The 13,323-nt window shown below is 38.8% G+C and overlaps 1 protein-coding gene across 9 annotated transcripts in view; it reads left to right on the top strand.

The window, feature by feature from the left end:
- Positions 1–13,323, top strand: part of NRXN3 (neurexin 3) — a 1,822,863-nt gene that overhangs the window by 1,756,313 nt on the left and 53,227 nt on the right. For all 9 annotated transcript variants that reach the window (XM_044924683.2, XM_044924680.2, XM_045162012.1 and 6 more), the window contains one exon: positions 6,215–6,293. In XM_044924683.2, coding sequence (XP_044780618.2) covers positions 6,215–6,293 — 79 coding nt within the window. The remainder of the gene's footprint in view (positions 1–6,214; positions 6,294–13,323) is intronic.

Raw genomic sequence — 13,323 nt, 5'->3', positions numbered from 1 at the left:
TCTGCTTTTCAATATGCTATCTAGGTTGGTCATAACTTTCCTTCCAAGTAGTAAGCATCTTTTAATTTCATGGCTGCAGTCACCATCTACAGTGATTAGCCATTGGGAATTATGAGAGTTTTAGACAATCATTGTGAGGAGAAAAAATGTTAAGATGACACGCAAGGCACCCTGATGAACATTTCTCACACAAGGACACAAATAGAGAAAGTTCCTAAGGCAACACTGCTATTTGAGAAGTGTGGATGGTGGGCAGTTAGAAATAGCAGATGTCTTTAAAATATCTCTACCCTTGGTTATTATGAGTACTGAAAATTAATATGTGTTAACTGCTTAGCTCAAAGCCTGAATATAGCAAGTGTTTAAGTAGTAAATTAATAGGCCTGATTTTAGAGAGTTCAAATATCTTTTTCCTCTCAAGAGTACTAACTGCTCTTCTTTCTAAGGAATTATGAATATTAATGAAAAATGACTATGATTGTAAGAAAACAGATACACTCACCAACACACACTCTCTCTCTTTCTCTCTCTCTCCCTCTTTCTCTCTCTCTCTCTCTCTCTCACACACACACACACACACACACACACACACATACACACAGCCTAGGGCTACTGCATTTTATTTAAGGAAAAAAGCCCATAGTTCCATTCTAAATGCCTGTGATAGGTGTATCCAGAGTCTGTGTAATATTGCCATAGTCAAACGTACTCCACCACCCATGGGAACCAATAGTTAAAGAAATGTGCCTTTTCTTCCAAGGGTAAGAGTCAGACCCTGCATTCGCTTATAACTGGGGAAAGGCACAGACAAGAAATATTAAAAAGCTCCTAAAAGCCTTGGGTTTTCTGAGAGTAATTTTGAATCAAATAGACATTACTTTAGGATGTGATCCTGAGTGTATATCCAAAAGCCTTGGTTTGTCATTTTTGCTGTTGTTTTCAGGTAGCAGACACAGAAGTAGTTTTTTTGTTTTTTTTTTTTAATCCCTAAATATAGTGATCTTAATCCTGCCTTTTGCAAATCAAAGCTTGCTGCCCCTGGCAGAGGGGCATGGTGTTCTGTGGCAGGCATGGCTGTATCCAATGCCAGGTTCTCCAGATAAACATTGTTTTCCACAATGGGCAAGGAGGGGGTTGAGATATTTGTAATTGCTTTGGGGATTTCAGTGGCTGTGGCCATAAATGGTGATGGTGAAGTTTGAGAGACAGAAAGGAAAGGGTTGAATTCATGTGAGACCCTTGCAGAATGTCTGGACCTACAGCCCTTGGAAACTGATTTCATCTTCCAGTAAACTTTTAAGCTCTCTTGGCATGCTCTTCAGTATATTTTTCTTGATCACTCTTCATGGCTGATCTAACCAGAAATGGTGTTTGTATCACTAGTGGAGGTCAGGAATTATCAATAAGGAAGAGCAGTTCTAATGGGGGATAAATCAGTAAAGATAGAATGCAAAGGCAGATAGCGAATCTATGTAAATTAGGAGTAGCGACCAGTTTCCATGTTCCTGTTGATTGACTGGTTGATTGAGTTAGCTAGTTTTAATGTTTATTGAGCATGTACCATATGCCAGAAACAGAGTCTCACTTTTAACATTACTTTTACATCACATGCCCAGGTGATGACAAAAGGCTCTATTCATCCCAGTTTAGAGATGAAAGTAATTGAGGTCTGAAGAGGGAAAGTAACTGGCTCTCCCAGCTCACACACTGTATGTTTAGGAGCTGGGATTTGCCAACTATACTGTCTAGAGGCAGGCCCACTCTTCAAGGCCTGTCGTCTCCGGTTCTTAGTCACCATGCATAGGAGGTTCTGGCAAAATGTGCTTCTGTTGTCTGGGAGGAACATTGTTCTCATCCATACACATATTAAAAAAAAAAAAAAAACTCTGGGAAGAGGGGCATGGCCAGTTCACTTCACTGAAAGAAGAGGAGTGAAGATATGGGTGAGTATAGGTGTGGGGCCTGCCCTGGGGGTTAGGGGCCCATTGTGGGCACAGAAATGGAGGTAGTGATGGAGAAGGGGAATAGGGACTGGGGACAGTGTCACTTAAACCACAGCGGGGAGAATTTTTGTAGTATTAGAGGAGGCTGTGGGCCTGTTTAAGTGCTGTGGGCCCTTGGCAGATCACAAGCCATTTCCATATTTAAGAGGAAGCTAAGAGCAAAGTGAAGAAATTGTCTTCAACTGCAGAGCCTAGTACTTATCTTAAAAACCAAACAAAAACAAAAAAACAACTTTGCATTGTTTTTTTGGCTGATAAAAATTCAGTTAGTTTTTACAATGTTCAAGATTCCCCTAATATGTTAACACCTTTTTGGTTTCTCTTGAAGTTTTGCATTCTTTTCATATATTTGCTCAGTGGCCTTTTTAAACTTTATTACCTGGCCTTCAATTCTTAAGGTGAACTTGCTAGATTTTCATTAACTCAGCAGTTTTCATTCATTTCCAGTGACCAAAGCTAGTTAAGCCCTATATGGGCCATTCTGTAAGGTTCTTATAATCAAGTCACCAACAATTAATTTCCAATTGATTACATGTTAGAAATGTGTTATCAACCTTAAGGAGATTTTTAGGCCATTCCCCCTCAAGTGCTCTTTTCCATAAAATCTTAATATCAGGTATACTGCTGCTGCTTCTGCTGCTAAGTCGCTTCAGTTGTGTCCGACTCTGTGCAACCCCATAGACGGCAGCCCACCAAGCTCCCCCATCCCTGGGGTTCTCCAGGCAAGAACACTGGAGTGGGTTGCCATTTCCTTCTCCAATGCATGAAAGTGAAAGTGAAGTTGCTCAGTCGTGTCCGACTCTTAGCGACCCCATGGACTGCAGCCTACCAGGCTCCTCCGTCCATGGGATTTTCCAGGCAAGAGTACTGGAGTGGGGTGCCATTGCCTGTTCCTATCATGTATACAGTATATTTGTTTAAGAACTGTGGCCCTTGGCAGGTCACAAGCCATTTCCATATTTAAGATCTTCCCCCTTTTGCCCACAACAATTATTGCTGAGTGGTGTCATCCCCATAGAAAACGCATGCCTTAGAACTATCAATGATTGTGTTAGCATTGTTGTTTAGTCGCTCAGCCATGTTTGACTCTGTGGCCCCATGGACGGCAGCATGTCAGGCTTCCCTGTCCTTCACTGTCTCCCAGAGTTTGCTCAGATGCATGTCCATTGAGTCTGTGCTTGCTATCTAACCATCTCATCCTCTGTCATCCCCTTCTCCTTTTGCCTTTAATCTTTCCCAGCATCAGGGTCTTTTTCCAATAAGTTGGCTCTTCACATCAGATGGCCAAAGTACTGGAGCTTCAGCTTTAGCATCAGTCCTTCCAATGAATATTCAGAGTTGATTTCCTTTAGCACTGACTGGTTTGATCTCCTTGCAGTCCCAGGGGCTCTCAAGAGTCTCCTCCAACATCACAGTTCAAAAGCATCAGTTCTCTGGAGCTCAGCCTTCTTTATGGTCCAGTTCACCTCCATACGTGACTACTGGAAAAACCATAGCTGTGACTGTACTTTGCCAGCAAAGTGATGTTTCTGCTTTTTAATACACTGTCTGGGTTTGTCATAGCTTTGCTTCCAAGGAGCAACTGTCTTTCAAGTTCACGACTGCAGTTACTGTCCACAGTGAATTTGGAGCCCGAGAAAATAAAATCTGTCACTGTTTCCACTTTTTCCCCTTCTATTTGCCGTGAAGTGATGGGACTGGATGCCATGTTCTTCTTTTTTTGAATGTTGAATTTTGAACCAGCTATTTCACTTTCATTCTTATCAAGAGTCTCTTTAGTTCCTCTTTGCTTTCTGCCATTAGAATGGTATCATCTGCATGTCTGAGGTTGTTGATATTCCTCCTGGCAATCTGGTTCAAAACTGGTAAATGGGCCCGTCAAGATGGTATATTGTCACCCTGCTTCTTTGACTTATATTCAGGGTACATCATGCAAAATGCCAGGCTGGATGAATCACAAGCTGGAATCAGGATTGCTGGGAGAAATGTGGCCTTTCCCCTGTATTTATCTTTACATCTGCACAGCTAATATTTGTTCTCTTACCACCTCCCTTCCCTAAATGATGAGAAATGGACATGTACTGGCCCTATCACAGCCAGAAACTCCAGAAGAGCGAGCTTATGATCTCTCTAACACAAATAGTGATACTCCAGGATACAATGCCAGCATCAGTTGCTGGAAGTGAAATGTACATGTCACTAGTGTCTTGAAAATTGAAAATTTAAAAAATTGAAAATAAAAATAGAATGTTTGAAAAATAGTTTTCTATTAACTTTAAGGAGGAGAGCAGGGGTTGAAGTATCTCCTTGACAAGTGTAGAATAAAGATCAAGAATGTGGTTTAAGGCACCTCTCTGCTGCTGTCAATTAAGCGAAATCAATTACCTAATGTGGTTTTTCTACTGTGCTTTGCTGTGTTCAGCGATTCTATGCCTCTTATGTCTATTTCAAGAAGGACATTGTCTGGAAACACTAAGCATATGGGTTGCCATGTGTATTCATTTTCTAGGGCTGCCATAACAAAGGACCACAGACAGAGTGGCTTAAACAAGAGGGATTTATTTTCTCACAGCTCTAGAAGCTGGCATTCTGAAGTCAAGCTGTCAGTGGTCCAGTTTCTCCTGAGGCCTCTCTCCTGGCTTATAGATGGCTGTCTTTCCCCTGTGTCTTCCCGTGGTCTCCCGTGTGTGTGTGTGTGTGTGTGACAATTGCTTCTTTTTGTAAGGAGAGCAGTCATGTTGGATTTACTTACCCAAATGACCTCCTTTTAACTTCATTACCTCTTTAAAGACTCCATCTCCAAATACCAGTCACATTCTGAGGTACAAGGGGGTTAGAACTTCAATATACGAATTTGGGAGAGGACACAGTTCGGTCCATAGCATCCTGTAAGAAGGGGACGCAAGAAGCCTACAGGAGCTACAAATGCCACTTTTAAATAAGATGCACGTGTTCAGATTTTCACTGTGTGTTTTACCAGCTGTGAGTCCTTTAGCAACTCATTTAACCTCTCTGAACTTCAGTTCTCTTTAAAAGTATAATAATCATCCCTGTCCTGAAGGATCAGTGTTAGAATTGTGTCTCATTAATTAGTAATAACTATAACTAGTAAGCCTGTATATGTGTCTAGCAGAGCATCTGAGTGGTAATTGCTTTTCTTCTTGAATATGGATTGAGACTTCAGTGCCTTGGGAATAATAAGACTAGCAAGTCAGTTAATACTATGAACATCAGGAAGTAGAAAACAATGAGCATTCGTTGAACAACTGCTGTATTTTGAATACTCATGCACAGAGTAGGACAAAAGTTTGGTTTTTAGACAAGAGCTGTAGATTAATGATTGATGGGTTGATTTAAAGAATATTTATCGTGCATGTAGTATATACCAGGTACAGAAAGTAGTCTTCTTATTTACTGTCTAGCAAGGGCCCTTCTCACTCACCATGCCCACAGTCCTTTATATTGCTTGCAGCAGCAGATTCCCTGTCTTTGGGTAATTTCTTCAGGATTCAACAGAAAAAAAAAAAAAAAAAAAATTTGTCTCAAATTGAGTTACCACTGTTACAATCAGAAATTTTGTGCTCTCTTCAGATACAGCCTTACCTGTGTCCAGAGGCTGTCTTGTCTGCTGGTCCACATTACTAATTCAGCTAATTGCAGCAATTACATGAAGAAATCGCTGATGGCGAGAGAAGTCATTATGCTATCCCCGAACAGACTGCCTTCCACGGCATTCATTAATTACGCCAGCCTATAGATTGGCGACCAGCAAATCATACACTTGAGACTGCACACCATATGCACTGAAACTCTCTCCACGCTGCCAAGCGTTTCTGTGCTGGCTTGCTCTCTTGCCACCATCTGCAATAGCCCTTATCCTGCCCTTCTGATTCTCAAAATTGAAATTAAAGTCAGGATAGAGTCAGGCTGCAAATGTGATCTACAGGGATGGGATAGGCTTGAGCCTCCTGGAACCACCTTGGGTTACTCAGCTTCCCATGAGACCCACCCAGAGTGTCTGGACCCAGAGCCATCCACAGCTACACAGGAGTTAAAATTCTCTACCCTACAACATGCCCTGTTTAGAGAAGAGAGACAGTAATGATGATGGAGGCAGGACACAACGATAAGTCTTTGGTGCTTTTGTTCATTGGTTTCCTTATCTCTCTCTCTCTGCCCGCATCTCATTATTTTTTCTTTGACACGCACAGCCAACATCAGATGACCTTGTTTCATCTGCTGAATGTTCAAGCGATGACGAAGACTTCGTTGAATGCGAGCCGAGTACAGGTAGGTTAGGTCAGTCTTGTTTTGCTTGCTTTATTTTTTCATTTGCAAAAAACAATACATACATATATGTGAATATACATGTGTTTTATATATATTATAGTGTGTTAGTGTGTGTATTTCCTATATCTATATATGTATGCAAATACATATATAAATATCACTGTATAGTCGAAAGCATCAAATCCCATGGAAGGAGCCATAAGACCCCGGGGAAATTGAAAGTCAGTTCCTTGACTAGCTAAAGAAAACTCAATAAAACATAACAGTGAGCAGTTAGACACCCAGATTAACCACCAGAAGAAACAGAAAATGTATAGCAGCCAGTGGCAGCTATGAAGTTGACAGGGGGTGAGGGCATGAAGACTTCTATATTGGATTGACATCAAAAACAACAAAAAAGCAAAAACATAAAGCCAAAGTGGAGCCACAAAAGTCATTTAATCCTCATGAACTGTTCTGACTCTTAAGCGGCAAACAAAACAAAACCAAAACCAAACAACCAAAAAAAAAAAAATTTTTTTTTCCATGGGATTTCAACAGCAGTTAACATGGTATTATATTTATACTAATTTTGTTCATTGTGTGTTTAGAGAATTTGTGCAGCAGTATAGCATAGTAAATACAAAATTAGTACAGAACCATGCCATGTTAAGGGCTGTGATGCTTCAAAATGTATCTACTGTGCTGAAGTTGAGAGGACTTTGGCAATCAGCAGCTTCAGTGTGTTCCCCATTTGCACCCAGATACATTTCAATGTTTTATGGTCTTTCTTTATAGTGAGCTATATACGATATAATGTCCAGTAGGCAACTGCAGTCCCTAATTATTTCCTATCAACTTTCCCAAGTCGTCTGTTTTGAGACTTGCTATAAGTTAAAAATTTACATTTATATATATAATAGAGAACAGATATCATCGAATTTCTGTGTATGTTTAATAGCATTTCAAAGCTGGAGTTGGGTTAGGATCTTATTTCTTCAAAGGCTAAGAGAAATAAATAGAATTTTCTAGTTGATTGTTCGGGTTACTTTATTTTTATTTTCCTTTTCTTTAAAAGAAAAGGAGAGCCATTAAACATTTTTTTTGGTTGCTTGTTAATTCTAGAGAAATTTAAGATTCATGAAAAAATATTAGTATAACAAAAGTAAAATCTTTCATTTGTTATCCTAAAATGATTTACAGAATTTGTAGAAGACTGACTGCTTGGTGTCTTGCAAGTGGCTTTGGATCCAGGAAGTTCTCTGGGTTTCTGTTCTTAGCATAGGGACAAAGCAGTGATATGTAGGGCCTTTTCTTTCTGGAGTGTGTTCCGTTTCTTTGGAAGCTCAGTTTTGTGGAAGGAAAGTAAGTGTAACCTGGTTAGTCAGATTTTGTTTCAGACTTTGAGTCATAATATGGTATTAAATGAAGTTTTAACTATAAAGGGAGGATTCTTCCAATCCATACCAGAACAGATTTTCATTCATTCATTTAATAAATATTGCTGAGCCCTCAGGCAGGATACAGTACATCTCCAGATTTGAATCCTTCCTGTTCTAAGGGTTTTCACAAATGAGCTGTTGGAAAATATAATATAGAGCTTTACTATCTAAACTACCTCTCCCGCAGAATTCAGTTCAACAAATATTTTTTGAGGGTCCTTGGTGTATGCCAGGTATGTGTAAGATATTAAGAATTTAGCTATGGATATGGCATGATCTCCAAGACATATGTTAAATTAATTGATTGGGGCCAATAATTTAAGATACTTAGACTTTAATTTGGATTCCCTATTTACCCTTTATCTGGTTTTCTTGCTTTCATAGCAGTGATATCTATATATGTGCACCAATGTTTAACAGATCTTTAGATTATAAAATCTAGACTTGATCATTCTGAATCATCATGCCTGTCTTCCCTACTACCTCCACACCCCCACATACATACACACAACAGACATCTCCATAGCAACATCCATCAGAAGACAGAGGGCTTTTCTAGATCTCTGATTCATGAGATCTGCAGCTCCCCAGGTTGTGAGTATAATTTGGTTACCATTTGGTATCGAACATAAACAGGCCAAAACCTGAAAAGCCCCAGACTAAGTCCGTTTTCTTTTTTAGTGGCTATGCAGGTGTTTCATCTGATTCAAAAACAGAGGACAGAAATTCAATACCAGCATTTCTTGAGTGATATAATTACACGGGGCAGGTAGCAGAATAAAAACAATTTTTAAAACAATCTGTTGTGTTCTGCAAGGGAGAATGGGAGGGAATATATAAATAAAGCAGGTAACAGAGAGCCCATCCCAAAGGAGTTAACATACCAGCTAAGAGACTGGTATTAATATCCTTTGCCCAGGATTATTTAACTGATCACAGTTGAAGAATGAATGTTTCTTCTTTCTAAATTTAACTCCAGAAAGTATTCCTGGTAAGGGATTCAGATGCACAGGGGAAAAGTCAGAGGCATATTTAATGCAAGAAGGAGATAGATACTCCTGTTGATGCAGAGGCTTTGCCTTGGGGGCCTGATTAATACTGATGAAGATTACATGCATAGAGCTATCAAGTTCTTTTTTGCATTGTATGAGAAATCTCTCTATAGCCTTCAGATTTTCCAGAAATAATGAAGATTAAAAATCAGAAGCATTCAAACCAGTTGTTTCCATGGCTAGATTTTGCACTGCCTGAAGAGAAGTCTTCTGTTGCCCATGCAACAGTAGATAATGCTGACTTTTACATACCTTTGAAGTAAATTGCTAGCCCTGAGATTCTATGCGAATACTGCGATTAAAATTCTAGTTTTGAACCTTCTAATTCACTACCTCAGTTTCTAAAATTTTATTCTCTTCTAGACCTGATGGTTAATGTAAATACACTAACTTTGGCTAATCTTGTATCATACTTGAAATTACCTTATCTTCTCTCACTGTGTTAGCAAATTTATAATTTTCTAGGCTCTCTCAGTTATAAGGCATTTCACTTCTGCAAGTTCTTTCCTGATTAATTTAGGTCCATTAGATGCTCTTGCTTTTCATAAATTTGGGCGGTCTAGTATATGTTATATTCAACAACTTTTGTTTTCATCTGGGCATCAAATATTAAATGAAATGCTTTTTCATATTTAATTTTATTTAAATCAAAATGGACTTTATGTCTGCTGATTTTGAGCCAGACGTAAGCAAATGACTTCTATACTGACAACCCACTTTGGCATTTAGGGATCACCCTGGTTTGGTGTAGCTTAGTCATATCATGTTTAGGGACCACTTACATTTTTTTAGCTTGGCTGATGAGTCTAGAAACCTCGTAAATCCATTAGATCTCAAATTTTCTCTGTATATGTTTGCTGGAACGTACGTAATAAGTTTTTTAAAAAGGCTAAATCATGAGAGCAAGGCACAGAGTGAAAGCTCAATTACTATTTGCTGACTGAATTTATATGATTCTCAAAATACTTCATAACCTTAAATTAAAATTGGAGATTTTTCATATCTCTCACTTCATCTCCCTTTAAACAACTAAATGAAACCTGTTGACTTATTTAAAATATATGATTTCATACAAGTAAATATCACCCTAACAAAATCCACATTTCTTTAGCAAAAACAATTCTCTACCACATCCCTTCTTTTGCTGAGAATTAGACCGTTTTATAGTGAGTTGCAGGGAAAATTTTATTTTCTGAACATTTGCTTTGAGAACCCAGAATTGAAATTGTGAACTATAAAATCATAATGAGTCCATCTGTAGCAATAAAAATATTCAGACGAATATTTGAATAGCTATCTAAGTACCTAAAGTTGAGGATCAGGATTTTATCTTTCCTAATGTGTAAACAGTAATTGTGTCCCCTACAAAAGAAGTATTTAATAGTTCAGATTTGTGTCTTTGCATATAAATGCCTCTCCTCCCAACTATACTTCTATTGATATTAAATTGTGCAGTAAATGCATATTTCATTGTTGATTACCTCTTTGTAATCAACAACAACAGCAACAACAACAAAATAAACAAGCTGGAGAGGATTCAAATAACTATGAATTCAAATAGCTAGGAAATAGGATTCTCTCACAGAGAAGGCGATGGCAGCCCACTCCAGTACTCTTGCCTGGAAAATCCCATGGATGGAGGAGCCTGGTAGGCTGCAGTCCATGGGGTCGCGAAGAGTCGGACACGACTGAGCGACTTCACTTTCGCTTTTCATTTTCATGCATTGGAGAAGAAAAAAATGGCAACCCACTCCAGTGTTCTTTCCTGGAGAATCCCAGGGACGGGGGAGCCTGGTGGGCTGCAGTCCATGGGGTCACACAGAGTCGGACACGACTGAAGCGACTTAGCAACAGCATGTGATTGTGGAAGTCAAATAAAAATTAAGATCTTTAGTAAGATTGCCTCCATGATCTAAAATAGGGGAATGGATTCTAAAATTCAAAGTGATGGAATTCACTTTTCATTCCTTCTCTCTCCCTGTCCCAACTTCTATGCCTAGTGTCTCCATCTTTAGGAAAAAAATAAAAAACCATCAAAATGAATGTATTGTCAGATTGGCTTTTGCATAATTAAAAACTACCAATTGTCTGAATTTTGTGTTTTGTGGTCTTAAGATTGGAAAAATCCTGGGAGCAGGGTTTATAGAGCAGAGGAAAAAAAAAATAAAAAGAAATGCCTTTTACACCTGAGCAGTGGGTATGGCAGTAATTAACAACTATATTGATTCATCCAGCCATTATCCAGGGATACATGTTTCTAGTTGTCAATTAGCCAGGTTTCTTGCCTCCACTGATCTTAAATGTCCTTTGATCACATCTCAAGGGACCAGCACTTCCACCAGAGGGCAGACAGTAACAGGAAGTGAAGATGAAACACATTCATTCATCAATAGGACTGTACTAAACAATTTCCGTAATGGTGGGATTGAGGGACATGTTTAAACTAATGACAGTAATCTGAGATCACAAAATAATTACTATTCCCAGAGTGATTCTCAGATGTATTTTTACTCCTCAAATCTACAATCCTCACATTTGCATTCGGTGTTATGGCTGCTTTGTTCCTCTTTGTTAGTCACACTATAATATCCAACTCATTATAGGGAAATTTAAATTTGGTGAAACACCAAGAATTTACCCATATTTATGTTCTCCAGGTGGAACTGGGTTCTTAGTCTTTATCAGTTTGAGGTGCTTCAGTAAAGTATTTATAATATGAAAATCTGGAACTGAATTGTTAAAAGCTCACCAAATCCTTAGAGTTTTTATTTGCTGGGACTTTGCGGAAAGTGCAACTGAAGTGTTAAGACAGTAATAGTTTTCCAATAAAGGATAGGAAGAAAGAGAGCATTATTTTTCAGAATTCATAGAGGAAAAATAATAAATGTGCTGATATCAACCTTAACTAGGATGTTGGTAATCTTCAGGGTTTACAGAAATGCATTTTGTCGTTAGTGGCTCTAGCAAGCTCCAAGAGTTATCAACTTGTACATTTTTATTACAAAGAAATTGATTTTTATTTAATTTTAGATTTTTCCATATGGAAACTCATAATTGGTAAATAGAAAATGTTGCTATTCAGTGCCTAGTAGAATAGTAAATGCCTAAATAAAATACCATTGAGCTTCCCTGGTGGCTGAGTGGTAAAGAATCCACCTTCCAGTGCGAGAGACATGGATTCGAGCCCTTATCCAGGAAGATCCCACATGTTGTAGAGTAACTCATCCTGTGCACCGCAGCTATTGAGACTGTGCTCTAGAGGCCGGGAACTGTAACTCCTCAGCCCATGTGTTGCAGCTACTGAAGCCCGCATGCCCTGGAGCCCACGCTTCTAAACAAGAGATGCCACCACAATGAGAAGCCTGCACGCCACACCTAGAGAAAAACCCCCACTCACCCAAGTAGAGAAAAAGCCCGTGCAGCGATGAAGACTCAGCACAGCCAAAGATAAATAAATATAAATAAAATTATAGTTTTAAAATGCTGTAGGAATGTCTGAGTATCACAGTGCCCAGAATTCACCTTCAATTTTAGGGTCTGCTTAAAAATATTTTGAACAAAGGTAAAATAGAAGTAATCTGAGAAATGCTTTAGCTTTGGAAAGAGGAATATAAATAGATGTAAATTTCATTAAGGAATCATTATTGACTGGACATGCATTAGATCTGAGCTATAGTACATGTCCAATGTACATAAAGCAAGCAACTATTCACATATGTAGACCTAGTCTAAGTCCTGCCAGTTTTTAAATAGATTACATTCATGGGTGTATAGCGTTCTAAATTTAATGGGATAGTTTCTGTCTTTATTCATTAACTCAGTGATAAGTTGTATTACTTTTTTATAACCCAACTCCATCCTGCAGCTGCTGCTGCTGCTAAGTCACTTCAGTCGTGTCCGACTCTGCAACCCCATACACGGCAGCCCACCAGGCAGCCCCCTCCCTGGGATTCTCCAGGCAAGAACACTGGAGTGGGCTGCCCTTTCCTTCAGTGAAAGTGAAGTTGCTCAGTCGTGTCCGACTCTTCGCAACCCCATGGACTGCAGCCTACCAAGCTCCTCTGTCCATGGGATTTTCCAGGCAAGAGTACTGGAGTGGGGTGCCATTGCCTTCTCCGCAACTCCATCCTAGCCCAATCTAATTTTTAAGCAATATGTGGCCTTTAAATCCCAAATGGTAAAATGCTTTGAAAATTAGAACAAGAATAAAAATATAAGTATAGAAAAATCTACTAGTTGGCAATTAGGCACTTGATAGTACAGGAATGGTGTGCATAAAATGTGTTCGTGGATTGATCATTATCATAGATTTTATAACCAAAACAAATAAATCTAATAACAAAAACCATTCAAATGAAAACAAAATTCTGTTTATCTCCATTACCCAAGATTTTTTGGTGATGCTGAAAAGGAAAAGAGATCAATAATATCAACATGTAACTTTCCATTTGATAGTTTAATAAATCACTTATTTATGCGATAATCTTTAGTGACTACCATGTATAGACAGGAGAGTAGATACCAGGAAAACAAAAGAGGAGACCCTTTCCAGGAGTT

This window comes from Bubalus bubalis, chromosome 11 (genome assembly GCF_019923935.1).
Source record: "Bubalus bubalis isolate 160015118507 breed Murrah chromosome 11, NDDB_SH_1, whole genome shotgun sequence".
Taxonomy (NCBI): domain Eukaryota; kingdom Metazoa; phylum Chordata; class Mammalia; order Artiodactyla; family Bovidae; genus Bubalus; species Bubalus bubalis.
The sequence above is the reverse complement of the archived record's forward strand: the minus strand, read 5'-3'. Positions and strand labels throughout refer to the sequence as shown.